At 45.4% G+C, this 27,997-nt stretch overlaps 1 protein-coding gene across 2 annotated transcripts in view; it reads right to left on the bottom strand.

Moving 5' to 3' along the window:
- Window positions 1-1,716: 1,716 nt before the first annotated feature.
- Rhoh (ras homolog family member H) overlaps window positions 1,717-27,997 on the bottom strand; it is a 35,134-nt gene continuing 8,853 nt past the window's right edge. The window contains exons 1-3 of one of the 2 annotated variants that reach the window (XM_050149889.1): window positions 6,262-9,014; window positions 5,649-5,767; window positions 1,717-5,118 (exon numbers count right to left, since the gene is read on the bottom strand). In XM_050149889.1, the coding sequence (XP_050005846.1) occupies window positions 4,335-4,910 (576 nt within the window). In that variant the 5' untranslated portion in view covers window positions 4,911-5,118; window positions 5,649-5,767; window positions 6,262-9,014 and the 3' untranslated portion in view covers window positions 1,717-4,334. Of the gene's footprint in view, window positions 5,119-5,648; window positions 5,768-6,261; window positions 9,015-27,997 lie in introns of those variants that run through there. The other variant, XM_050149888.1, reaches the window with a different exon arrangement.

The raw sequence follows: 27,997 nt of genomic DNA, 5'->3' as shown, positions 1-27,997 counted from the left end.
AAACGTCTCACAGTCTGACTCCTTATTTTTTCATCATTTATGGTTTTTAACATAACATTAAGTTTCATGGTAACTTTTAGAGTCCTCAGAGTTAATTGAGACGTTAGGGCTAGTCAAGTGCCTTCAGGAGCTCACATCACAAGCAGCTTCCCTGGCTTGTTTTATCTCACGCAAAGCTGCTTGAGGTCTTGGCCAGAGATTGTATGTCTTTGCCTTATCAAAAAAGACACAGTCTGAGGACATCCAAGTCTCCGCCGTGGACTTATGCTGAAGTCACTCAACCCCTAAGGACTGCCTTCTAATCCTGGGGACCAACACTAACAGAGACCTCTTCCCTCTGTCACTTCTTAGCACTACAGGTTCCAAGCTGGAACCCTCGCACCACATCTCCTGGGTCAAGTGCCCTTCCTGACTTTACACCCTCAGAAGGAAAGAACGGGGCAGCTCTTTCCTCCCTAGTGCTCATTCAGTGGATATGTGAGACCTGAGGAGAGAGACAAGATGAGGAAATAAAGGATTGTGCAAGCTGCTGAGAGCAGGAAGTCATGTTGTGTTTCATGTCTGTCAATCAGTCTAGGAAATGACACTGAGAGGCACAGTAGAAGTGGGGATCTTTGCCATAGGTGAACTGGGTATTTCCTGGGGTCTAGCCTCATCACCAGGAAGAAAGACAAAAAGGGGAAGATGGAGAGTGGACATGGAACCATCTTTTAAGAACCATCTTTTAGGGCTGGGGGAGTAGCTTAGGGTAGAGTGCTTGCCTGGTATTCATGAGGCCTTGATTTTGATTCCCAGTACTGCAATATATGTGTGTATATATATATATATATATGTATAAAATCTTTTCAGTTGGGTATGGTGATGGACGCCTGTAATCCCAGCACTATGGAATTTAAGGCAAAAAGATTACCATGCATTTGGGGTCAGCCTGAGCTACAGAGTCAGATCCTGTCTCAAAACAACAACAAATGAACAACTCATTCTCCTCCATACAGGCCCTTAGAGAAGTAGCGGGTGAGGCCTGCAGCTACAGGAGATCGGATGTGGCAAAGCCATTCAGCTAACTGCTCAGGGAGGAAGTGGGGCAGGGTGGTTTTGTGTAGAGTTTGGAGCCACGCAAGCCTGTCCCAGACTCATAGTTCTGCATCTCACCTGCTGTATAGCTCAGGCTTGTCCCGTTAACATGCTGAGACTCGGTTCACTCATGTGAACCACTTATAGACCACGTATCATGATAATGGCATACAGGAGCTTAGCCCAGCGCCCAGGTATCCGTACCACTTAACGTACTTTAGCTATCAAGATGGTTTCGGTTGTCTTGTCCCTGGCTTTGTTGTATCAGAGTTGACTACTGTGTCGCCCCATTCAGCTAGGATGAATAAACCAAGGCAAAACAGCATTGCTATGCTGGATGTGTGTGTCCCTTCCCCTCACACTGCTCCCCTGAAGTCTGATGGTCTTGATGGCGTTGAGAGAGAATGTGTCAGAAAGGTGGAGCCTTCACAGATGGGATGAGAGCTCTTATGAGAATTCATCCTCCGCTCCACATAGGGACAGGGCAAAAAGACATCAACTAGATGAGGAAGAGGTCCCTCTGTAGAGCCTGACTGTGCTGGCCCCTGACCCCAGAATTCCCAGCCTCCAGAACTGTGCTGAGGTCACGCCATGTTCTGTTGTAGTGACTAAAGAAGAACAAATAAATTGACCATTTAAATCCACTTTTTCATGTAAACATGAACGTATTTAATCTTGTCACTTGAAATAATAAAGGAGAAACATACAAACAAAAGCACCATAAGTATTGACGGGGAAGAATCACATGTCTTCATGTAGACGTGTAAAACTGAACATACAGTCCTGTGAAGTACGCCCTTTCTTCCACAAAGTCCTCCTTATCTCTTCCATGCCTACTCGGGTCTGCTTCCCTCTCCTAACTGCTTTGAGGCCCAGTTTCGGCCTTTCTCTCTCCAGCCAAATTTGACACAACCTCATAGTTCCTTCCCTGTGCTAGGCCCTGGGGACACAGAGCTAATTAGGAGGTAGCCCTGCCTTGGGGACACAGAGCTTAGCAGGGAAGACCACCCCTGACTGGCTAAGTTCGGACCAGCTGCCTGCCGGGAAGGCTTCACACATAAATTCCTGCCGTCCAGTGTGAGAGCAGACCTCCCTGTCACTCTGTGTCCTTACTCCAGTAATGTCATTAGCATCCTCCCTGGCCACCCTTTCTCTTCCTCCCTCAATCTTTCCCACTTTTAGATGCTCCCCAAGCCCCACCCTTTTCGATAGAAAGAAAGAAAAATATTAGGGAACAGCTAATTTAGTGTGTGGCAATTCGTTTCTTCAGTGTGTTTTAAAATATTGCAAAGATTAATCTCGAAACTGTGCTTGTTGTTAAAGACCTTTGGTAAGCCAGGCATGGCGGCTCACACCTATCATCACAGCATTGGAGAGGCTGGGACAGGAGGATCGCTGCAAGCTTGAAGCCATCCTGGGCTACAGCGTGAGAACAAAACAAAAAGTTTCAATTCCCCAAACACACACGCCAAAAGATAAATCAATACAAAAACCTCTGTGTGTTGAAGAAGAAAATCAGAAGGGCATAAGGGACATGGAGGATATAGCCTCTGTCTCCTCCCCTGCCTGGACAGTTCTTCAGCGTTCCAACCTTCATGCCGATGGGACAATGAACTAAAGACAAGCACTCTCAAGTCAAGAGAGGCAGGCGGCCCAGAGGCAAGGACAAACCCCAGAACCAGAGGGCTGAGAGAGTAGCTGAAAGCAAACCTACCAGTCCTATGCTATGGGGGTAACTCCTCTACCCAAGACCCAGGTCCCAGGCTTCTGACTGGGTGTGGAAGAGAGAGGCAGAGGAGAAGGCAGCGTGGGGATCTTTAGATGATATGTTTACCGGATTGTAACCACAAAGAACCAGGAAGAGAACCAACGCGATAAACTGATCTGCTTATACCAGCATAATCCTCAGTAGGGATGCTCCTTTGTGGTGACAACCACACAATCCCTTAACAGTTCTGGGCTCCAAGAAAGATGGCTCAAGTGGGTCCTAGCTATTAGCCTGGGATGGTAAGTGACAATCTGGGAGTAGAAGAGGCGGGAGATACAAGCTTTCAGACAATTAGAATGGAGGGTTGTGTGGCTGCGCATGGTCCTATTTGTTTAGTATTTCACTGGTAACCCTTTGCTATTTGAGTAATTACTACAGGTTTTTTCATTATCTAAACTTGGGACTTGTGATGTTTTTCAAAGTGATTATCTATTCATGAAACAGTAAAAGCTATAAATCCTGCCTTTCCCCTTGTATCTATGTACACATACATGCATACATATTTGGCTTTTTAATTATCTTAATTCAGTCCTAGAATTAATAAATGATGAGGTCATGCCTAGTTTAGAATTCAAATGAGAACAACATTGTCAGATTAATTATCGTTCAGAACATCTGCCTGTCCTCTTCTTCCAAGACCTGTAACCAATCACAAAGCCCCCATCAAGAGATGCAGGCAAGGAGATGGGTCCCCAAGCTCCGCTGATGTTTCTTTGCACAGTGTGACTCTCTGGCAGAAATGTTTCTGCCTTTCTTCTCTGTCTTACTGAGTGAGAAAGAAATACTTTGTGTGTTATTGGAGCTCTCTGAGTGACAGGTAATATCGTAAATAAGAAATTTTTTTTGTATTTACATAGAAAACCTAGTAACTGTTCAATTTCATTTGGCGGTGTTAAAATACCTTACAGCCTGGAGCTGTATTTTATACACAACTCTGAGTAATAGGGAAATGAAAAACGAGTTGCAGGGACACGTTTATGGTCATTTGAAAGTGTGGTTATCCAGAGAAACACAGCACGCAAGTCGTTTCAACCAAATTAGATTCAGGAGAAAATCGTAGCATTACAGACATATGGTTGAGCCCCACAAAGTTATTCCCCTCATACAGCAGCTTGCCTTTTCAAAGACTTCCCAAGCATGAAAACAAAAGCTGTAGAGTTGATTATTATTTAAATAAAATGTGAGTTTAAATATGGCATACTTGGGAAATTCACTCCATTGTCTAAGTTAGGATGGTTGTTTTAGTTTTTCATTGAAGATGGACTATTTATATGGCTTTCCAAGGAATCTCTCTGGCTGTGCTGGGCAAAGAATGTATCTGTAGAGCACAGTTAGTGGAGGCAGCAGTGTCCGACCTCCCCAGTAACTCCATCCAGAAAGAAAGGCTGTTCAAATGTGCCAAGAAAGAGCATTAGCCCCTTGCTTGCCTCCTTCCACTCTCCCATTAGTCTCTGAGGTATGTTCGGGAATATTGGGCGCAGGACCTTGGGGTTTAGAAGATCTTGCACTCATTGATGGAGAAGAACTTCCTTCTGTTTCGTCTCCTGGCCTGGTTGACAGCCGTCCGGACGGCACATTCAAATACCTGCTGTACTCCTCGGTTGCTAAGGGCTGAGCACTCCAGGTAGCCCTTGGCTCGCACATCCTGGGCAAGTCTCTTCCCTTCTATGGCATTGATGCAGGAGGCCCTGTGGGGTCCTGACTCTCTCTGGTCAGTCTGTGTGGCCACAACCAACACTGGGGTGCAGGGTAGATTGCTCCTGATCTCACTAATCCATTTGTTCTTCAGATTCAGGAATGAGCTGTGATTGGCCACGGAGTAACACATCAGTACCACATCTGCCTGCTGGTAGGACAGGGGGCGGATGCTTCTGAAGGCATCGTTGCCCGCAGTGTCCCAGAGGCCCAGGCTGATCTGGATGCCGTCCATGAAGACGTCCACGCCAGTATTCTCATACACCGTGGGCTTGTAAGCCTCTGGGAAGGTCTCGGAGGTGAAGCGTACCAGTAGCGAGGTCTTCCCCACGGCACTGTCCCCTACCAACACGCATTTGATAGAGCTCAGCATCTTCTCTGTCTGAAGTCCTACTTCCCAGCCCAGGATGCTAAGGGAAAGAACCCTCAATGAGCTGCGGCAGCAGGCTCCATCTCACGGGAAGACAGCAACCAGGGTTTATGTTCTCAGAATCTTGGACATCAATTATAGATGTTACTTTCTGTCGGCCCCAGGAAAGGGCAGCGACTGCTTGAGAAAACCTCTGAAGCTTGGTTGTCAACTGGAACAGAAAGAGAATGGGGAAACTGAAGTTTTTCTTTCTGATGACAAGGAGCCTCTTCATTGCCAAAGTCATTAAAAGCGAGGGTCCCACCCCAGAGTAGCCAGCCATTCAACCCCACTCATCCAGTCCCATCCCCACCTTTGACAAAATAAGCTAAAGCTTATTATTATCCAACATTTAGCACCTATAACATCTGCTGGACAAGAGACAGGAGCAGCTTGTCCTTAAATATCAGCCCTTGAATGATGGGTATAGTGGTGCCCATCTCTAATCCCAGGAACCAAGAGGCTGAGGCAGTAAGATCCTAAGTTAAAGGCCAGCTCAAGCTATATAGCAAGAGATTCTATTGAGAGAGAAGCTGGGAGAAGGGGGGAGAAGGGAGCGGAGGGGAGGAAGGGAGGGAGGGAGGGAAGGAGGGAGGGAGGGGAGGGGAGGAGAGATGAAGAGAGGAGAAGAGAGGAAAAGAGAACCAGTTGTGATGATAACACAGCTCTGGTCACCACATGAAAAAGGATTCAGTTGCCCACCTGGTGTGTGAATGACACTTGTGAACCGGCTCTTGACTTGGCCAAGAATCAGGAAGGCAGGAAAGGCAGCTGGGCGTGTGTGGCCTCAGGCTCTAGTGGGTCCCAGCCACTTTGGGGAACTGCAAGGAAGAGAAATTAATGAGGGATGGATACCGTATATAATTTCCTTCCCTTGTTGGCAACCGTCCAGTCTTTGGTTTATGCAGGAATTTGAGTTGAAGCAGGAGAAATCACTGGAAGACTGACAGTTGGCTGTGGTTTCTCCCTTGCAATGTTTTGGTAAGGTTGGTTAGATGGGGAAGACCCTCCGTGGAGTTCTCTGCCGCTGCAAGCAGGCTCCCTCATCTACAGGGGGCAGGGGGTGGCTCTTGGTGTGTTGTTTAAACTCTAAATCTCGGTTTACACACCTATAGAGCTGTGATGAGTTTAGAGACGTGGAGATTAAGGTCGTTAACCATTTGGAACCATCACGTGCTTAGCAGGCACTGTCCCACAGCCACTAATTAAACAAAACAACTTGCTCAAAAACAAGTACGCTCCCCACCAACTTTTAAACAGTACTGCACACATGCGGCAGGACCTGATTTTTTTACAGGGGTAGATGGATTCTCACTTGTCTGTGGGTCAGAGAGCTCCAAGCAAAGAGAGCTGTCTTGCGTGCAGCTATCATTCTCTCAAGGCCAGCCCACTTCAGGCGAGCCAAAGGTCCTTCCAGTCTTCAGAATCCAGAGTAAAGGTTGTCAACGCAATTGGCCTTATTAACACCCCTGCTAGCAATCAGCCCGGCATACCACACTTAAAGCGCACCCAAGGCAGACCTCTGTAAGAGGAAACTGCCCTTCTAAATCCTAAAAAATCCTCCAAAGACTTTTGACATCCGTGTCAGCTCGTGGTGTCTGTTTAGACGTGATAGCCTCTGCGAATGAGTTAGACAAACAACACGCGAGTTTTAGGAATTCCTTTTCTCCGAACACGTAAACTAAGTGACCTTGGCCAAGTTACTCAACCCGTCTGGATCTTGGCTTCCTCCAAATATGAACTGTCTGGGGGCCATCAGGGTCTCTGTCTTTACACTGAAGATGCCCAACCTTGAATGTCCCTGGCATAGCGGCTACAATGCCACGTGTCCACCAGTCTCTCTCAAGATGGCCTGGACACCCATTTGCCACCAGATCTTTCACAAAAGGGCTCCACAATGCCCCAGGTGGACTTTATCCCTTAGATCCATAGACGACCTGAACATGAATTTGTGACTTTGCTTACAGCCGACACTTCCTTATTTGTTTATGCCAGTGTAGCAGGACAGAAGTAGCAAATGGCTCATGTGTCAGATTTGTGAGTTATTGCAGTGACATATTTCTAACAGATTTATTGTCAGAGTTCCTGAGCGCATAGCTATGAAAAGGCATCCCTGCCGTGTCACTATAAGAGGGGATAAAAGGACGGGCGGACTGAGAATGGCCCCTGGAATACCCCATTAGCTACCTGTACAGTCACATTTAAAGAGTTTCTTAACTCCACAATGCCTCGGTTTCCTCCTGATAAAATCTGATGTAATAATATCTGCCTCCCATAGTTGCTGAGAGTACCCTGTGGGCTTAAATCCTCCGCCTGATACATCATATGAACACACCGTATGTAAGCACTGAACTAAGCACTCATTATCAGTAACATTGTTGGGAAATCACCACTAAATATAATGGCAAGCAATTACTCCTTCACATGAGGAATTTGAAGCATCACCTAAGATTTCTCTGGCAAAGAGTGGACTGTGTATCTTACTCCCAGAAATAAAACCAAAAGACAAGACAGAAGTTTCTTCCTATAGCACAAAATTAAAATAGTACATAAAGGAAGAAATGCTGAGATGTGGCCCTGTAGGGCTCAGAAAATGCCAGACAGGAGAAAAGGGCTCTGTGCGGAGTGAAGTGATCTTCCCACACAGCCCATCGTGACTGAGCGACACATGGGTTCAGCTCTCAGAGCCGTGGCTCCCCACGTTGTAAGCGGTTAGGCATGGTGAGCTTGCCTAGTGACCCCACTAGAATGCAGCCAAAGGAAAACCTTTATTGCTGATCCGGTAGACAAGAACCAAAGCCCCGCACGAATCTGTAAGGTGGAGTGACAGGCCAGGCCTTTAGTAGATGGCCATATATGGAGCTGGTGGAGAGGCAGAAGACGCAGCAACTCCCTATATAGACATAATCTTCAGTCTCTGAGGCGTGTCTCATCTACCCTCAGGACAGCCACTATGGCCCACATGGGCAGCATGGACGCTGGAGGGCTTTCAGTGGTTTCTCCTAAAGGACATTCTCTTATATTGCTTGTAGGTGGAAAACAAAAGCGAGTTTTCAGCAGCATGTCACAAGTGTCTAGATGGCCAGGCGTCCACAATAGGGATCTATCAGGAAGAGATATCAAGCGTCCTCTGAGATGCTCTAAGGAATACCCGTGAGGGACCTTAACGCTACATCTCTGGGACTTCAGATTAGAATGAATGAGCCTCTGGTCCCGGTATGTCGGAGTCTCATCTCCGTGGCCTGGTTTTCCTTTGTTCTCTTCCAACTGTTTCTACAAAAGGGGGGGGGGGCACCTTCTGTAGGACTCCACAGTTCAGACACAGAGTCACATGGAAGAGCGCCGCCATGCCACAAAAGAAAGGTGCTGGTCCTTCTGTCTACTCTGACAAAGGAACAAAGGGAGGCAGGGAGAGGTCTTGGGACCTGACCTATCCTAATCCTCTTCCTCTGAGGTCAGACACATAAGGCCTCAACTCTCACCTTGAGCAGACAGACTCTCTTTCTCACTAGGACCCCTTCTATAGACAAATTCAGCGATTCCCTAGCAGCTAAAATCCTGCTCCTCATTCACCCCAAAGCGCCGCCCGTTCTCAAAAGTGTTCCTTGACTCCCGCGCCCTATCTCCCATCGCCATTCCTATGGACTATCTCAGATGCCCTTCTCTGTCTCTGTAATCCCCCCTGTATTTACTCGATGCCAAAAGCAGCACACAGCCGAAACAGCTAGACCCATTCGTAAAACCAGAACCAGATCGCATCTTCACAGGAAGCTTGTGAGGACCCTGTTTGGGTAAAATTGTGGCAGCTGATTCCTTGCTGCTCTTAGAAATGCTTTCTCATAGAGAACTGCTCTCATGTGTGCCCTGGAAAACAAAGTCCCTCCAGAACACGTCATAGGAGAAACAAACATCAGATTATAACTATGTGGATGGTTTTAAGTAGATGGCTTTGGTGGTTTGTCAAAAACATTGCCCCTCTAAGCACAGTAGTTTGTGCCTGCTTTCCTAGCACTGTGAGACTGAGGCAGGAGGATTGCTATGAGTTCCAGGCTAACATATGCCTACAGAGTAAAACCTCGTGCTTACCCCCAGCCCCTCCAAAAGAAAAACCCGCAGCAATTCAGCAGTTCAGAAACTCAACGAGAAACACCATTCACAGTTCCCTTCGCTTGCTGGGTGATCACCAGTGCCTGATTTCTGTGGGAATTTGCGTGAAAGCAGAAAGCCCTGGAACGCTGGTCCCATTTGCTCTGGTTTCTCCCTTGAAATTATTTTGTAAGATTGGTCCCTAATGGGGGAACCCTCTGTGTGGAGTTCTACAGCCGAAGGCAGGCTCCCTTCACTACACTGCAGTATGGTCCTTTCAATGTGTTGCTCAAACACGTCAAGGTGGGCTGTTCCTGGGGCCTGTGATTGCAGGTGGATCTCGTTTCCTTCATTTTGCTTATGTGAATTTAGCAATATGTTTACTAAAACAGGCGTGCGGTGTGTGTGTGTGTGTGTGTGTGTGTGTGTGTGTGTGTGTTGCTGGGATTGAACCCGAGGGCCTTGCACTTATGGGGCAAACACCCACAGAGCTAGGCTCCCACCCCACCTCCCCCTACCTGCAGTCTCTACAACTCTGAAGAAGTGTTTGGTTTGTGCTGTTTGTTTCTTCAGTGTGGGCTCTGAAAGGAAGATCAAGGCTGAGCTGAACCCTGGAAACAAGCAAACTTTCTGGGCTGAGGGTGTAGGGTGCTAGCAGGTGGCTCCCCTAGCATGTGTGAGTCTCTGCATTTAATTCCCCCCCCAAATGAGTTTATAAGAGGTGCATTAGTGTCTTTGATTTAAAAACCAATCTAGCTCTGGGCAGCTAGACTTGCTTAAGTTTTCTGGAAGTGCTCACTCTGATTTCTGGTTCCATTCTATGTCAGTTTTACTCTGCTTTTGGAAGAAGGCTTAGGAAGCCGGGCAGCCGCCTCCAGTTACAGACACCACGGTTAATCGGTTATCTTCCACTGAGCCTCCTCCTCCTTCTTGCTTACACAAGAGTTAGGGGTTTGGGGTTTTTTTCTTTCGGGGGGGGGGGGCGGTTTGTTTTGTGTGTGTATGTTTTAGATATTCAAAGAAACTGGAATACCGCTTGTTTATTAAATGCCATTAAGGAACTATCGCTGATTTTGTACAGTGACAATTGATTTTTTTTTTCACTACACAAGTTGAGCATGACTGAGGTGAAAATAAAAACTCTGAAATACTGCAAATTCTGAAACATTATCTCACGTTTATGGAGGTCAGAGGAAAACTCATTCAAGCTGAATCTCTGCTTCCACCTTGCAGGTCACAGAGAATGAACTCATCAAGCTTGGCTGCAAGCGCCTTACCCCAACTGAGCCATCTCGACGGCCCAGAATTTGAAACTTTTTGAGTACTAACATAACCTTAAATTTAAGATTACACACCAAGGAAATTTGCTTTGTGCACAAAATTACACAAAATTACAAAAGTACCTTCTGCGGTGTGTATTAATTGTATATAAAATATTCATGATTTAGACTTGGGTTCTATTACCAACATATATCATTATGTAGATGCAAATATGCCAGTCTAAAATATATGAAATTTAAAAGTATTTCTGTCTCAAGCAATTTAGTCAGGGGATCCTCCGTGCACACGTGAACACATGCTTCGCTTGTACAGGTCTATGTTCTCATCTGATAGAAAGTGCGACCCATCTATAAGTAAAATAAATACAAATGTTTCTCTCTCTCCAGGAACCAGTGACGATAAGTGAGGAGAGGGTAATGGGCGGAAGATCAGGAAGCTACTGAAGAAGCCGCGAGGCTGGTATGTGGGAGAATACAAGTTTACTTTTTCCTTTTGTGTTCCAAATTTTTCAAGTTGAAGGATTTGTTTTAAACAAGACTAGTAAGGCAGGTCAGTGGGTAAAGACACCTGTCACCAAGTCTGAGGACCCTAGTGTGACTCCTGGGATCCACTCCCTGAGAGGAGAGAACTGACTCCCATAAGATGTCCTCTGACCTCTACACACACACACAACACATGCACAGACGCCCTCACCCCCACTCCCAACAAACAAATTTAAAAATTTTTAAACAGTGGGGTCTTTGATGGGTATCACTAGTGCTAATAAAGTGTGCTTGCCTTAGACCAGCCATCCTCCTGTCTCAGCCTCCCACGTACTATGATTACAGGCCTATGTAACATGTCTGCCTACTATAATGACTTTTTAGAGGTATTTGGAATGATATTGTTGGGGCATCAAGTGACCAGTGACTGAGGCAGACACAGACAGGCACCGGCTCGGCCCATGCCTCCAGGTGGAAGCCACAGCCCTCATTAAGGATCCTGCAGACAAAACTGGTGATTCAAGTTCAACCTGTGTTAGTGCCTCACTGAAACGCCGCCACCGCTGCCCACTGCCAGCTGCTCTCTCCAGGCTGGCCCTGGGAACGAACACGTTTATGGCTGAAAGAAGGGATTACCAAACTTTAACCAGCTAGCTGCTACATCACATTCAGTACCTTCCCTTGAACCCCTCCTCCCGAATTCTGCAGAATCGACTGTTTGCAAAGGGCAGAAACGTTAAAAAAAGAAAAGAAAGAAATTCAGGAGTGAAACGCGCATAAACCACTCGAAACCAGGTCAGAAATCAAAGGCGGTCTGAGAGTTAGGGAGCTCCCGCCCTGGGGGCGCTTCTCTGACTGCAAAGGTGCAGCTGCAGGTGGTTTCTCCCCTAGTCCCTAAGTGCCTAGCTCCTTCTCTGATTCGTTCAAATCAGTCTCCACTAGGTCCATGACCCCTCCCACCTCCACCATACCACCTATGACTAAGGGAGCCGCCATGTGCCACGGGCTGCCCGTGAGCCACCCACACTGTCCACCGCATGTTCAGACCATGATGGTGGGCAGCAGTCCTGCATTTGATTTGCTGGTCCCTTCAGATGACCTCATTTCTGGCCACTTCCTATTTTCTCTGGATCATCTCTGATTTGTCCAAATCAGTCTCCCCTAGGTCTGTGACCCCTCTCAGCTCCACCACACCACCTATGACTAAGGGAGCCACCATGTGCCAAGGGCTCCCTGCGAGCCCTTTTTTTTCCTGTTTGTAAAATTAGTACACATATATTATGGGATATTTCAAAACCATGAACAATCTAAATTATAAGGTGAAAAACAACTGCCTCCCGCAGCCAAGAGCTGTGTGATATTCATATACATATCCCTACTATTTTCTCCCGCACTTCACTTTTTTTTCAAGATTAATATCATATTTAACATATTTTTTGTTTGTTTAACTTTTCTTGAAGACCTGAGCTTACAGAATACAAGTTAGCTTCCAACTCACTTTGTAGCTAGGGATGACTTTGAACTTCTGATGCCCTGCCTCCACCATCCCAGTCCTGGGATTATGGTCAAGCATGTCCACTCCTGGTTTATGTAGTGCTGGGATCAAACCCAAGGCTTCACGCATGCTGGGTAAGCATGCTATCAACTGGGCTGCAACCCCAATCTCCTCAGCTGAACATTTACGCTGTTAACATTTCCTATATCAGGATTTGCCCAACATAATTCTCACGACTAGATAAAATTGCAATATATGCAGACGTGAAAACATCATTTATTGCTGGGTGGTGGTACTCAGGAGGCAGAGACAGGCAGATCTCTGTGAGTTCGAGGCCAGCCTGGTCTACAGAGTGGGTTCCAGAACAGAGTGGATTCCAGAGAAATCCTGTCTCCAAAAAAAAAAAAATAAAAAGAAAAACAAAAACAAAACAAAACAACTAAACCAACATACCAACATACCATCTTTCATTTAACCACTTGCCTATTGTTAGATACTTTCATTCTTCCAGTTTTACAATAGCATGAAGATTTATATGTAATTTTGTATCCATATATGATTATTTCTCTAAGATAAACAACAACAGCAGTTGCTGGGACAAAAAGGACGAAAGCAATTGCACTGGTGTTTCCCAGCTGTAGGAACACCATCTCATCAATGTGTGTTTAATATGTATGGTGTGCCCTGTGTTTTGGAAATTCCCCTGATTTCTGGCACCCCCTCATACCGAGCAATCCCCAGGCTGGAGGGTAACAAGTCCCCCACTGTGGAAAGAAACTCAGTAAGATGAAAGGACCCAAAGGTCATCAAAGTCAACCCACTCATTTCCCCCACGAAGGAAATGAGGAAGCCAAGAGCTTCAGAAAGCAGCTCAGCTGCAGGGGGAATGACTCCACGCCCAGATGGAACCTGCTGAGTCAGCACATTTTCCATCTACCGTGGATGTTTCAAATGCGTTGTGTCCTTTCTCTAACATTTGGGCTCAAAGCTCATGTAGCTAGCTAGCTCTTCCAAATTATTCATATTAATCTATCCCCCCCCCCGTCCCTCCAGGGGAAAGTTTCCACTCCATAAATAAAGGTGACTTTTTACTCAAAAAGTAGCACCTGATTCTAAAATGAAATTATTCTTCAGACAGCTGTTCCCTTGTTTGTTGACTTCCTTTTCAGACAGATCATCTGTCTTTGGGGTAATCATTACACTAAGTCCTTTAGGGTAAAGCCTCAAGTTGTGACTTATTTAAGTGATTAGGAGGGCAGGCCATTTGGCTCTGGACATTTAGCCCAGAGACCCAGCCGAGAGCGGTGAATTTGTTTCGTGTGAACATCTGTGAAGGGCCCAGGTGCGGAGTCCAAGGGCCTGGTTAGATTCTCACCACCACCCCCCTTGCTGATCAAAACCAAAACCTCAGGTGAGTCACAGACCTGGAGCTACAAGGTGTGAGTGATAACGTGTACGACCTCTAAGTCAGACGAGGGGATACTGGCTCCCGCACCCCGCTGAATGGCCAACCTTTGGCAAGGAGTAATGAACACTGATATCTATCAGACATTGTTTGAGATGCTTTATGAAAACTGCCTCATTTAATAGCCACAACACTCTGTAGTCAACACCACTATCTCCCCAGTTTACAGAAAGGAACAAGAAATAAAGCACCAAGTAGGAATGGGCCTTGCCCAAGCTATGGAGGTGGACTACTAGGGTCTGTACGCCAGCAGTTAGCCGAGGAGCCTGTCACGTGTCTCTTCGCCCCTCTGGCTCCCGTGCCCCCGTGGATCAGGCCTGCCTACCCCTGTAACCTTAACACAACTCGATCCTAAACAAAGTCCAAGGGAAGTGGGGACACTGAGTGATGCTCTCCAGTGCTTGCGTGACTTCCTCCTCTCTCCAGGCCTGATCTCAGACAGCAAGCAGATTTCTTCAGCCACCCTCACACACTGCTGGTTAGTTGTCCAGACGGAAGACAGGCAAGTGTGTTGGTGCACACCTACAACCCCAGTAGTGGAGCGGCTGAAGCAGGTAGATGGTAAGTTCAAGGTCAGCCTGGGCTACACAGCAAGTTCAAGACTAGCTTGGACTACTTTTCAAGTTCTAGACCAACTGTGGATAACAGACACTGTCTCGAAAATAAAGAAAATAAAAACAAAGTAGGGGATGTGGCTAGTAATATAATATCTGACTAGCAAGTGTAGGCCCTAGTGTCAACCCCCAGTAGAGAAAACAGCAAAAACAAGCGAAAGACCTGCTGTCTTCATGGAATGTTGTTGGACAAAATTTGGTGGCATGCAGTTGACAGGGTTGAACATTTTTAAACCTCCCTCCTCCATAGGATAAAACTATTTCTAGGAAAAAACCATGCTCTTGAGCCAGTCTTTAGCTTTAGAATAAGTTATAAAATACAATTCAACTCCTAGAACTCTAGATGTGATTCCCGTTCTCTACGGCCGACCTGCCATCCCCATTGAATCCTGATCTACTGTTCAAGGGTACGAATGGAAACGTCTGGGGTGGTATAATTTGCCTCTGAAATGCTGGTAGAATATGTCCGTGCTATAAAGAACTTACTCTGAGACAGGCATGGTGGCACCCATCTGTAATGCCAACACTTGAGAGTCTGAGTCAGGAGGATTGATAGGAGTTTGGGACCTATCTGGTCTAGTGCTTGGGCAGGGTTCTGTAGCAAGACCTTATCTCATGAAAGAAAAAAGGAAAAAAAATGGAAGAAAAGAGGGATAGAGGGAGGGAGGGAAGGAGGGATAGAGGGAGGGAGGGAAGGAGGGAGGAAGGAAAGGAGGGAGGGAGAGAAGGAGGGAGGAAGTTGGATAGAGAAGTAAAGAGATGAGAGAGGAAGGAAAAGCAAGCAAGAAAAGAACAGTCTGGCATCATCACTGACAGCGTACAGTGATCAGCCAAGGGGACCCACATTGGTCTCACTGTCGTTTTCAAACTCTTCACAAACCATACACCCCTTATGACCTTGTGCCACCCCACTCTTCATATTCCTGCCAGGATCTACCAAACGTTTGAATGCATATGCCTTCAAACCAGCAACTCTACTCTTTGAGCACATTGTGCTGGGATCCTTATGCTTGTGAGAATTTCCACTCTGTAGCCCTTGCAACAGCAACAAAGTAAATAATCTAACTGAATGGTCCAGGAAGAGGCAGTGATTGAGCCAGTGATGCCACATCCACACAATGGACTGTCTGTCACCAGGCTCTAAAAAGAATCCAGTCAGCCTCTGGGCATCACTGGGCAGTGTACACTAAACCAGCTGAGAGGCAAGCTCTTGGCATGGCAAAGGACCCCTCCCTCTCATTCACACAGAACTAAATATACAGACATAATACAGTGGCCCTGGCAAGACCCAGTCTCCGTGTCCAAAAGAACACCGGTGCAGGCAGGGCAAAGGTAGGCCTTGCTCTCAGCAATGGGCAGCTGCTCCAGCTTGCTGGAGATGCTCACCTCACCTTACACTTGCTCCTCGAGAGAGCAAACTCCCCTAGGAGCGTGGCTGCTGTACCTTAAATTGCCCACTCTTTAAATTCTTTGGCATACAGACATGAATACTTTTTATGGAGACTTTATCACAAATACAGTCCACAGTGATGCGATTGAATGTCTCCCTAGATGCTCATCTCAAAGACCAGGAAATTGAGACAGGTCTGTGTAGCACCTGTGAAAACCACCAGGGCCCCTCACAGTAGGGTTCTTCTTTTAATGGCTTAATTTATTACTTATATGCATAATGTTCTATTAATATCAACTTAGAAATTCCAGAAGTCTGAAAAAAATATGACAATCTGCCTTTAACTGACTTCCACTTAAACTTGGCCTAACGGGGACAGAAGGTGACAAAGAAAATGTTAGTATAGTTTTAGACTGAGCCTAGAGGTTTAAAATTTTATTATTTTTTAACTTGGGTGATAATGTCTCTGACCTTCATTTTTTTCTTTATAGAGGTGGTTTCTTGGCAGGAGGTAATGTACAATCCACAGGGAGGCACCGTGATTTTATGACCACATCAAATTCAGGCCCTCAGAAGCTCCAACCTTGACGAATAAAGCCCTAAACCAGAAAGAGGAAAAGCAGGATTCTGCCCAGAGAATGGCCTTGCTCTCAGCTTCCTCCCCCAGGAAAATCAGAACAGGAGCAAATGAAGACTCTACCAGAGGTGAAGAAAACATGCTAGTTTCTGAGGTCGGTGTTAAAATCACCAGGGCAGTGAGATCCAGGGGGTGTCGTTTGAACTAGATCTCTACTGGAGGAGAAAGGAAGAGAGGAGGATAGGCCGCGAGGAACTGGCCCTAAGCCTGCACACAGGTGGGGATCACAGACTCCAGTGTCTGACGCATTGGTTACATTGGAGCAGATTTGTGACCCATTCTCTTTACTGCAGGAGCCTTCTCTCTGGATTCCAGTCTCTTCTGGTCGGTCCCTACAACATTAACAGGATCTCCCCAAACCCTCCTACTCTTCCCAACCTCAGTACCCTCAACGGTGCTGCCCTCCTCTTCCAATACATGTCCTTACTTGCTCTCCATACCCTTCCCCAGAGCCAAACTCAGATGCCGCCTCTTCCATGAAGTCTTCCAGGAACTCCCAGAAAACAGCCTTTCCCACTACTGGAGAAATTTTAATAATGTGGGGAAAAAAATATGATAGCAAATGTTACGTGAAAAAAGAAATGCTAAACAGTAAATACAATATAACCCTAACTTTTTAATAAAATGAGAGGGAGGGATAGAAATCAGAAACAATACCAAAATACTAATACTGTCTTAGTGTGGCTACAGGTTTTTTGTTTTTGGTTTGGGTTTTGGTTTGGTTTGGTTTGGTTTGGTTTGGTTTGGTTTTTCTGGGACAGGCCCTCTTAGGTAGCCCTGTCTGTTCTTGAACTCACTATGTAGATCAGGCTGGCCTAGTACTTACAGTACTGGAGTGTTGGAATTAAAGGAGTGTGCCACCATACTTGGCTTATTTTTTTATCTTTTTAATGTTTATTTATATTTTCCAGATTTTCTTTCTATGTATTTCTATGTATATAACTGCTATGTAACAAAAATTATACACATAAAATCTTATGATGCTTTGCAAAAGACTATCTACACATACCCTCCAGTTCATTTACTAATACTGATGAAGAGTCACCTCCCCCTTCTACTTCTTTTGTTTTTTTGTGGCAGGGTCTCACCAGGTAGCCTTGACTGGCCTAGTGCTCACTCCATAAACCAGGCTGGCCTCAGATTTATAGAGATCTGCCTGTTGGGATCAAAGACATTCACCACCAGGCCCAGCTGTACAATCACATTCAAGAAAGTATGACACCGGAGGCTTAAGCCAGGATGGGCTGGGCTAGTAGAATGCCCTTGGATAAAACCCAGAGACACCACCACCCCCATCCTCTTCACCACTGCCTCATCGGCCAGGTCATGAGCAACTGTTGCAGAACCTACCCCAATTTAAAATGAAGGAAAGAAAGCATGGTGTCCACTAACCTAAAGCTGGAGGTTTTGCCCCAATATTCCTCCCAAGGAGGGAGAGATATTAAAAATCTGTTTAAAAAATTTTTTTTTACAAAAAAGTATCTCCTTATAATTATGAAAAAGCTGAGACCATCACAAGAGACTGTCAGACCGTGAGAAAAGAGCTCAGTGAGGCAGGCGACATTTGTAAATCAGAAGAAACAGAAATGACGGGATAAGCACCAACTGCAGCCCCAATGTGCTCTCTAGGCAAGGATGGCGGGCATTAACCTGCAGTTCCCACCCAGAGACACAGTTGGGGCTCCAAAGGGCACATCAGTCACAGGTGCCTCCCCCTCTACCCACAAGGAACCAGAGGGGAGACCAAGTTTAGACTCCAGAGCAGGGAGAAAGGGAAGGTGAATGAGGAAGATGGCGCTCAAATGGGTACCTGGTAGACATTTTCAAATCCTTTCTAAAGAAGCATATATATTTTTACCTTAGGCCTTGGAAAAGCCAATCAAATAACCTTTCAAAGGAAGTACAGAGCACACACACAGTCATTTTAAAACCATATTAATTATGGTTTTAATTATGTATTTATTTATGTATGTATGTATGACCACCTAAAGCAAACCTGACAAGAGTTGAAAGGAGGTTGTATTGATGTTCAAATGTTTTGATGTCCTGTTCTCCCAGTGCAGGACTGGACCCCCATTTCTCACACTCCCGTTGTATAATTAGAACCTTCCCGAATATATGTGCCTAGTTTGAAAGAACGTGGGCAGACTTACCCAACCTGAGCCATTGTGTTATAGTTCCAGAAAACTAATAGACCACACCAAAAATGCCACAGTGATCACAACCCAATGACCAAACAGCCAATGAGAAGATTAAAGACCTCACATTACACCCATCAAGGTTCCTCAATATTCTCTGCTTTGTTCTTTGGACTTTTAAAACAAAAGGATGAGAGGAAAGAACATTGCCACAGAGAAACACAGGGTTGTCCTGTTGGGCAGCTGTCCCAGCATTGTCCCACTAAGAAAAATGACTCTTCCTAGAGATCACGTGGAATTCTTATCTCTGTCACCTGATCAGGGAGGGTGGCACAGTAAGCTATGTCCTAGAACATGTTGCTACAGGTCCCCCCAATCAGATCCTCTATGGACTTGTTTACTTTTGAGATTTTGTTGTTGTTGTTGTTATATTTTGTATGAATGAATCTTACCTGTAAGAGTAATTCTGAAAACCTCACAATGGGATCTTGTTTCATTCTAACCTGGTGCAAGATAGGTGAGGGTGTGTGTGTGTGTGTGTGTATCTGTACATATCAGGATATCTACACCCCCCTGGTGTAGTGTGTGTGTATGTGTATGTATGTGTGAGTGTGTTCAAGTACTAGAAGAGTGAGATCCACACATGATTTTTTTTTTTCAGAAACAAGGTCCAAAGAAACTTTGCTGTCTGTTCAATTCAAGTTGAAAGAGTCTGTACCCCGCTGGACCCATGATTTAGAGGCTTCCTTTCTCCGTCACATGAAAGCCTGTTATCTTTCTCTTCCCTTTACTTATCTTCTGGCTGGATGCCAGGGTCTTCTTGGCCGACTTATCGCTGCCATTTGTGCACAGAGCAGAATAGTTGTTTTTAAGGATTACAGACCAGAATCTAATCCGCTCCCCACAGCGAGAGGACCTCGCTAACAAAGCAACTCACGATGGTCAAACTGCAGAAAATAAGTGTCCGTGGCATGCTCAGCCACAGATGGGGCATCGACATCACACTTCAAGAGACCATTACAGAACGGTGGGTGGAAAGATTGTAAGAGCCAGGGGTCAGACTCCTGTTCTGATGAACAAACGTCTTCTGGACTCGGTATAACTGCTGCCCCCCTGAGCCCACGGCAGCTGTGGTTGCCTACACAAGACCCACAGAAGACAAAGCCATCTGTCAACATGCCGTCATGGAGACGGGAGGGATCATAAGCCCCACTCCTAGCTGAGGAACTACTGACAGTTGATGGTTGCTGGCAGAGGAAGACTGTTTGCTTCAGGGGTGTGGCCCCGGCAGACTGACTACGCTTCAGTGGATGACCCACCCCATATGTATGTGGGCAGAGCTAACTGGGCTCAGGAGGTTGTTTAAAAAGAAAAGGACAGGAAGCTGGGGGGAGGTCGGAGTGTGGAAGTTGATCTGGAAGGTGTTATCAGAAAGAGTTGGAAGTGGATATAATCAAAATACGTTATGTGCACATATAAAATTCTCAAATAGTTAGTAAGGATACATTTGTTTAAAAGATCCCAGCAGCACACTTCTTGGTCTGAGATTATCAAGGAGTTAATTCTTGGGGAATCTTCCCCCCAAGGAGATGGCGAAGGAAGCAGTTCCCAGATCCAAAGAGAAGGCAAACAAGGGGTAGCTCCAAGCATCCAACAGGGGACCACATTACCAGAGGTACTGCCTGCCTAGGGTGACATACAGGACCATAACAAGGCCCCCCTGCAACAGATGTGCCCTCCTAACAAACTAGCAATCAGTTTGCATGTGTTGAGATGTGAATCACTCAGAAGGCCAAGCCTTCCTCACAGTCCGCTGTATTCCATTCCCCTGCTTTCCTCAAAACCAGTTTCATTGGAAGAGAAAATACCCAAGAGAATCAAGCAAACAAATACCCCCCCCCCCCGCCACTGTACACCGTTTGAATCTGGAGTCCCCCTGTAAAGAACCAGTCACAGCAGACCTTTAAATTGCTCCCACATAGTCGGGGGCTGGGAAGAGTTGACCAAACATAAGGGCAATATCTTAGCAATTGGTAGAATTAGGTGGATATATATGACTCAATTTCTTATTTTTCCCAGCATTCTAATGATATTTTGTTCTATTTGCTAGTGTAACATTAAAATCCAGACACATTTTTATATTCTAAATGTTTAAAGAACTTAATAAAACTTTATTAGCCTAGAAGTTTTAACAATGAAGAATAAAATGTAATAAGCTATACAAATAAGGCCCGATTTGCACTGTAATATAGTAATGAATTTTTAATTACATTTATTTATTTGATTATCTTGTGGTCAATTCCCTCCTCCCACCATGTGAGTCCTGGGAATTGAACTCAGCTCATCAAGTTTGGTGGCGGGTGCCTTTACCCACTGAGCCATCTGGTCAACCCCATATCTCTTCTTGATTTTTCAGGTTAGCACACACGAGTAAGGGGTCCATCGTGGCATCTTATTACATATGTGCCATTATCCTTCATTCTCTTCCATTCAGGACTCATTTTACTAGATGCTTTTCTTTGGCTGTATTAAAGTTTTGGGAAGAATCAACACCTCACTTTTCCAGAGTTATTTTCCCTCTTTTAAAGGCAAGTTCTCAGGGCCGACTGAACAGCTTGCTGACAGCGTGACTAGCCTCGGACACTCCTGACATACTCACTTTTTTCTTCAAATAACTTATTTTTTTCTCTAATCAATGGACATGGAATATACATATACTAAAAATATTATTAGTGCTTTATCTGAAATTCAGATTTTTAGCTGATATTTTGTATTTTTACTCGGTTAAGTTGTGTTGGGGGGAACCCAGTCAAAAGTCAAGATAATTGCGTTAAGCTCGGTTGCTGGTGCAGCTTCAAAGTATGCCTGCATGCAGAGAACAAATGGATTAAATTTTGCTTGGTCCACTGGAAGCAAGTTACCACCACTGGACTTAATTTTATCATCACAGGGAACAAGAGGGTTTCATCCCGGGTCTAAAGGCACTGAGCATTTTGAAGATAGGTGTGTTCCTTATTCCAACTCCTAGAAATTCTTTGCAGTCTGTCCATAATGGGCCACGTAACCAATGATGGCTCCACAATATTATAGCGTCTGTGATGTCATAGCTATGTCCTCCCCGACCTGTGATGCCATAGCTGTCCCCCATTCTCATCCATTCCACCCCAATACTGGAGATGGGATCTAGAGATTTGAACACTGTAGGTAAGAATTCTACCGCCAAGACTTAGCACTCTTTGGTTTTTATTTTATTTTTGAACAAGGGAGTCAACTAAGATGTCCAGGCAGGTTTTGAACTCACTCTCACCCAGGAAGGCAATTCTACTGCCTCATTCTCCTGCAATTACAGGTTATGTCACCATGCCCAGTTTAGTAGTTGCTGTGATTTATGTAAGTATATTTTATGAAGTTTGCAGAGTGATTAAATTGATTCAGGAAACATTTCCTAGAGCCCAGCTATCGCATCAAATATCACATGCTCATCTTCCAAACAAGCACACCTCGGAGACAACCATTCTTCAAGAAGCAAACTCAGGAAAACAAAGGCATCTCAGCCCCACTAAATGTCCAACTGTGTAAGCCCAGCCGCCCACCGCACCATCCACTCAGTGTCTACGGAGTTCTAGACCACGCTGCAGGCACTTCTGACGTCTGTGCATTTTATCTACTATTTAAGCAACTTTTCTTAATTGCTTGCTTTACACACAGCTCTCACTGGTCACGGAAGACAAACATCTGGACTTTAGCTAACTGTGCAGACCAGATGCAGATCTGCTGCTAGGGAAGCAACAAGTGGAGACAGGAGATGACTGGTTAATGAAGCAGATGCATCAAAGAAGAAGGCAGACTGGAAACGGAATGGGATAGAGTGGAGTTGAGAGGTGCTCAGGCTTAAGGCCCTGTAACGGACTTATGGAGAAAGCTGGACTTCCTCTGGGCTGTGGAGGGAAGGATGTTAAAGGTTGGAGTGGAAGCAAGGAGGACTGGCATGGTTGAAACCTCTCCAAGTGTCTCACAGAAAGTGGCGTTGAATAAAATTTGGAAAGAAAAGGAGTTTCACAAAGCAAAAAGAGGGGAATGTGCAACAGCCTGAAGAAGTAATACCACTTACATGTCTAGGGACCAGGCAGACGCTCTGCCTGGACCTCAGGCTACAGCTGGAGAATGAGAGGAAACAAGAAGAGAAGCTAGGCCTGCTGGGATGGCAAAGCACAGGCCATGCAAGTGTAAGAACGGAAGTCTCAGCACCCAGAGAAGTGTCAGGAGGCGCGGTGGCCTGCCTGTAATCTTGGCCTCGCGAGGTAGAGACAAGTGATCCCACAGCAAGCTGATGGTCTAGTCTAGGTGAATCATGGGCTCTGGGTTCAAGGGAGGGGCTCTGTCTCAATATACACACACGGTGAAGGGTGAGAGAGGAGCACACCTGACATCAACCCCTGGTCTGAACACTCATGAATATGCATGTTCATGCACACACACACATACACAACCCCCCTACACACACATACTAACCCACATGCACATACACACACACACACACACACACACACACACACACAAAGAGGTGAGATAGAAAAAGAAAGTTAGGCTGGCCATTTAAGACCCTGGAAAATCTGAAGGTCTTTGAGATGTGGGTGTTTAGTGGAGCTGTAAAATATGTTGGGTAAAACATTCTTTCCAGTCAACATACAAAGCATGCATTTTGAGAGCTAAGTGTACTAATGTATGCACGCGCACACACACACACACACACACACACACACACACGTCTAAGGATGTCATAGTTCTTATTCTTAAGAATCCTTACCCTGCCAACACCTAGCAGTGACAGTAAATGGTGAACGCAGAGACTCAATGCTAAGTGTTAAGAACAAGGGGCAATTGAGTGTTAGCCCTAATCAGGGCATTTCTATCACTCCCTCTAAGGCTCATGGAACATCACAGAAAAGGGGCAGAAAGAATGTAAGAACCGGAAGACGGGGCGATGAGGTGCCTGACAGCGAGCACGGTCTCGTAGGCCTACCCCAGACTGGTCCTGTCCATTAGCACAGAGATCCACAACCGGGCAATGTGCAGAGTGAAGGACTTTGGACTCAGTCCTAACCCCTCCCCTCGAGGTTCAGGGGTTCTATTTAAAAGAGGAAGAGGTGATGGATGATTCCAAGGAAACTGTCTTCCCGGCATAGCAGGACAGATGCCATATGAACTCACAGAGATTGTGGCGGCATGCACAAGTCCTACACGGGTTCAAGCCAGACAGGGTCTCAGTAGTGAAGGGGGAAGAAGATATGGGGTCTTTATATTCAATACCCTCTGGCAACTGAAAAAACAACTCTCTCCAAGAGACTGTCACTGGGTATCTCAGCCCCACTCCAGGGCGGGCCCCATGCCCAGGAGTATTTAGCCAGCACACAACAAACTCCATGGTTTTTTATTTTGGTTTGGTTTGGTTTTTCGGTCTTATTGGTCTCTTGGTTTTGGATTTGTTTTTGTATTAAAGAGAAAAACAGACAGAAACATAAAGTTGGGTGGGTAAGGAAGTGGGGAGAATCTGGGAGGAGCTAGGGAAAATGAAAAGACTGGCCACTTGGCCTGATTCCTCCCTGCTGAGCTATTCTGGGGAAGTCATTGTTTTCAGGTGTGTATTCCAGGTTGAGCCCACCAGGTTCCAGTGGGGAGTTCCAAACCCAGGGTCACTTTGCAGACAATTGCCTGTGTACTTGAACCAGTTCCAGAACACAGGCAGGCTCCCGCCTACTTGTTCATGGAGCAAGGGATGCTGGCTATTTTAACCACTGTTGTTAGTCAGGTCTTGTGCAACTTGCAGGCAGAAGCATTGCTGATAACCTGCAAGCCTCACAAGCAATTCGTGTCCTAACATGATCCTTAGTTACTGTTAAACCAAAGCCAGAGTTCGGAGCGTAGAAATGCTGGCAGGCAAGCCTTACAACCTGTTTGATCTCTGGATCCCACAGTAGAAGGCAAGAATCTTTGACTTCTTTTATACATGGGCATGCTTACACACACACACACACACACACACACACAAATAATAATTAATAAAATGTAAAAAAATCCAGAAAAAAAGCAAACATATTTGAAAATGTAATCAGGGATATTACACAAATCAAACATGAGATTTCTCTCAGTTAAATGAAAATTCTCTTCTTTGCTAAACTATGCTTTTAAAGAATTTTTTAATGTTTCAATTTATATTGAGCATTTGAAAGGATCAAAAGATGATACAAAGTAATTTTCCTCTTATGCTAAAACGAATACACTCATGATTTATCAAGTACACATGTCTTCAAAGTATATAAAAGTTGTTCCCAAATCGGATATTTTTGGTTCCTTTGGGAAATTCCCGACATGTGAAGAACTTAGAAACAGTCAACTGTATTCATTTGAAAATTTTATTTTCCTTTAATTCCAAAACTAACTATAAAGCAATAGAGCTAGATATAAGATCTCTAACTTTAAAATATAAACTCGCCAGCCTTTATACTCCAGTTCCCATCATTAAAAGTGGTGGTGCACACCTTTTAATCCCAGCACTTGAGAGGCAGAGGCAGGGGGGTCTCTGTGAGTTCGAGGCCAGCTTGGTCTACAGAGGGAGTTCCAGGACAGCTAGGGCTCCACAGAGAAACCCTGTCTGGACGGGGTGGGTAGTGCTTTCTGTGCATATCGAATTATAAGACCCAAGAACCTTAAATCCTTCTCATCTAAGATCCTTTGAATTTCAAAAGGTAAAATATAGATGTAGAGATTTTGAAGCATCAAATTTCTTCAAAACGTCACAATAATTTCTACATCATAAGCACATATCACCGTGGTTACTAGCTGTGTTTTAATGAGACAGTAAGTATCCCAGAGCCGATAGTCAGACACTCTCAAAACTGACAAGGCAAAGAAAAGGGCAACTGTAATTGGTGGATAGCACAGTGAGCTTATCTACCTATGGAAAAAGAAAATCAGGCAGTCATGGCCAAATTTAACTGCAAAACAGCATCAATGGCTGATGAAAATCAATCTGAAGTGTGATCATTTTAGCCCTCCAAAGAAAAGGCCATTATGCCAGAAAAGCTAAAAGTGTAAAGTTACCTCATCGCCAGTCAACAAACAAAAGCATGAATGTCAGTTGAAAATGCTGTCCTTCTGTTTTGTTTTCTTGACTACAATTTTGAAAGGTAGCAGTCTAGTCTTAAATTGAAACCACAGGCATCTAAGGCCCGTTGGAAGAGAATTGAACTTTTCTCCTAGATAAGCGTTTGATGGGTCTTTCCCAAGTCAAATGGGCAGAACTTGGGGAAATCCAAAGAACATTCTATCTAAAATTTACACGGACCTCCCCACTCTCCACAGATTTTCACGGCTCTAGAATTTAATGCTAATATTGCCAAATGTCTGTTTTAATTACTTTCCCCAAGATCTAGAAAAGAAATAAAGCTGACCACGGGCCTTGGAGAGACAGTTAGAGTCTCCTTTGTTAATTCAAATGCTCCTTTTGAGAGTTAGCAGGATTTCTCTTAGACTGGAAAGCAACACCAGGACCATTCTCTGTGGGTTCTATACACCTTGAAGTGAAGAGACTGGGTAGGGATTTTAATACACAAAAGCTTATAGGTTGCAAAGATGCATTCCTGTGAGCTTATGTTAAAAAGCATATGTCTCATTTGCTACAATGGCCCGGCACTACTATTAAGAACCTACTTTCACTATTAGGTTTTAAAGCCAACAGTGTCGAGGATGCTTCTCTGAGAACCTAGGTACAGGAATAAAATGATGATATTGATTTAGAGATGTAGGAAACTGTGGTACTGCGGATATGTAAGGGTTTTCTGGCTTTACCCCTCATATTTCCTGTACAGACCTTTAATGCTGTCTACCCTGTCAGCAGAAGCAGGGCCAGGGCCGCTACCAACATCAATTCAGTCAGTGACTGTCCAAAGATATGGGAGCTGACAAAAGCCAGGTTTTATCTGGAGAAAAGCATTGTGGAGCAAATTATATGAAGGGTTTCGTTGCCGACAAAAATGGCCTCACATCATTTCAATTTGGTTGTAAATATACGACTTTCCCTTCCCCGTTCCTGGGTAGGAGGACTGATTCCATGTGTTCTTAGAGGTTCCCACCATGGCGAGCACTGCCTTCAGCTCACGTGGCATAAAACTAAGAAATTTTGTGGCAACCAATAAAAAAAATACAAGAGAGAGAGAAAGAAAAAGGTTTGTATAGCCTCAGCCGCATCTCAAGAGAGTGGTAGTTGGGCCTGGAGGGAAGGGAGACAAAGAAAAGCAGGGTTCTGCCTGAAAGAAAATGGAAGGACCTGGAAGGGATAGGAAGCAGCCACTCACCTGCTGTGGCACTGGCTAGCTAAGGGCAGCAAGGACGCCAAGTGGCCTGTAAAACGGGTAAGTTTGCTCTTGGCCTTTGCCGCTCCTTGGCTTACAGTGGCATGCTGCCCTGATGAGCCGTCCTCAGCTGGAAGTGTTGTTCACTGAAAATGCTCTTGGTAACATGCTAACTTCCCAGCTTAGCCTGTACCCACATGCCAAGCACGCTAACATCAGCCTGTGCCTGGGCACAGTCATCTAACTAGAAGACTGTTTTATAGTGAAATGTTGACTTCCTTATGTCGTGTGTGGAGTGCTGTACTGAGAAAGAAAGGCAGAACAGCTGTACAGGCCCACTGTGAAGTGAGAAAAGCCATAAGCCTAACCATTAAAAATACGCACTCGAGTGCTGAGGGCTGGGACTAGGGGTCACAGAATGCAATGTTACTACTCTGATCCATATCGAACTTGGCACAAACCTACCCGCAGGTGTACAGCGATTAAGACAGTGATGGAAGGCACTTTGTACTCCTTATATGAATGTATGTTTGAGAGTCTCATTTTCTATCTCAATGATACGGGTATAATTGTCATACTACCCCAGAAAGAGAGAATGTCGACTCATATTTCACGAATTCTTAGCCAGTGTCACATACTTGTTCTCTGGAGGGTTGAGGAAGGGCACACTTCACGCCTCCCCCCTGCAGCCCAGCCTATGACTGTGACTCGGTAGAGTGGTGTCGTCTTGGCAGAGCCGGCTGGTTAAAGCGGGCGGATTCGAGGTTGAGTCTCTGCTCGAGAAGAGATGCTCAGAGGCTTGAGTTTTCAACCAAAGCGCAATTCCCCAGATTGCCAGACCCAACGATGGCCAAATGGCATCTGTGGTCAAAAGACTGCATAGGGAAAGGACTGGCCCCAGAGCTGTCAAAGCCCAGCCCAATGTTCAGCTTCAGGGAGGAAAGACGGTTTTTGTGCAGGGGATGTGGTTCAATGCCGGAGCATTTGCCTAGAGCATGCATGAAGCTATAGGTTCAATCCCCATGCTGTGAACAAATGTATACACGTGCACACACAGATATACATACAGACACAGGGCAGGGAGGAGAGGAGAGGGATGGAGAGGGAAGGGA

This window comes from Alexandromys fortis, unplaced genomic scaffold (assembly GCF_014885135.2).
Source record: "Alexandromys fortis isolate MF-2015 unplaced genomic scaffold, M_Fortis_MF-2015_v1.1 scaffold_0, whole genome shotgun sequence".
In the NCBI taxonomy this organism is placed as follows: domain Eukaryota; kingdom Metazoa; phylum Chordata; class Mammalia; order Rodentia; family Cricetidae; genus Alexandromys; species Alexandromys fortis.
The sequence above is the reverse complement of the archived record's forward strand: the minus strand, read 5'-3'. Positions and strand labels throughout refer to the sequence as shown.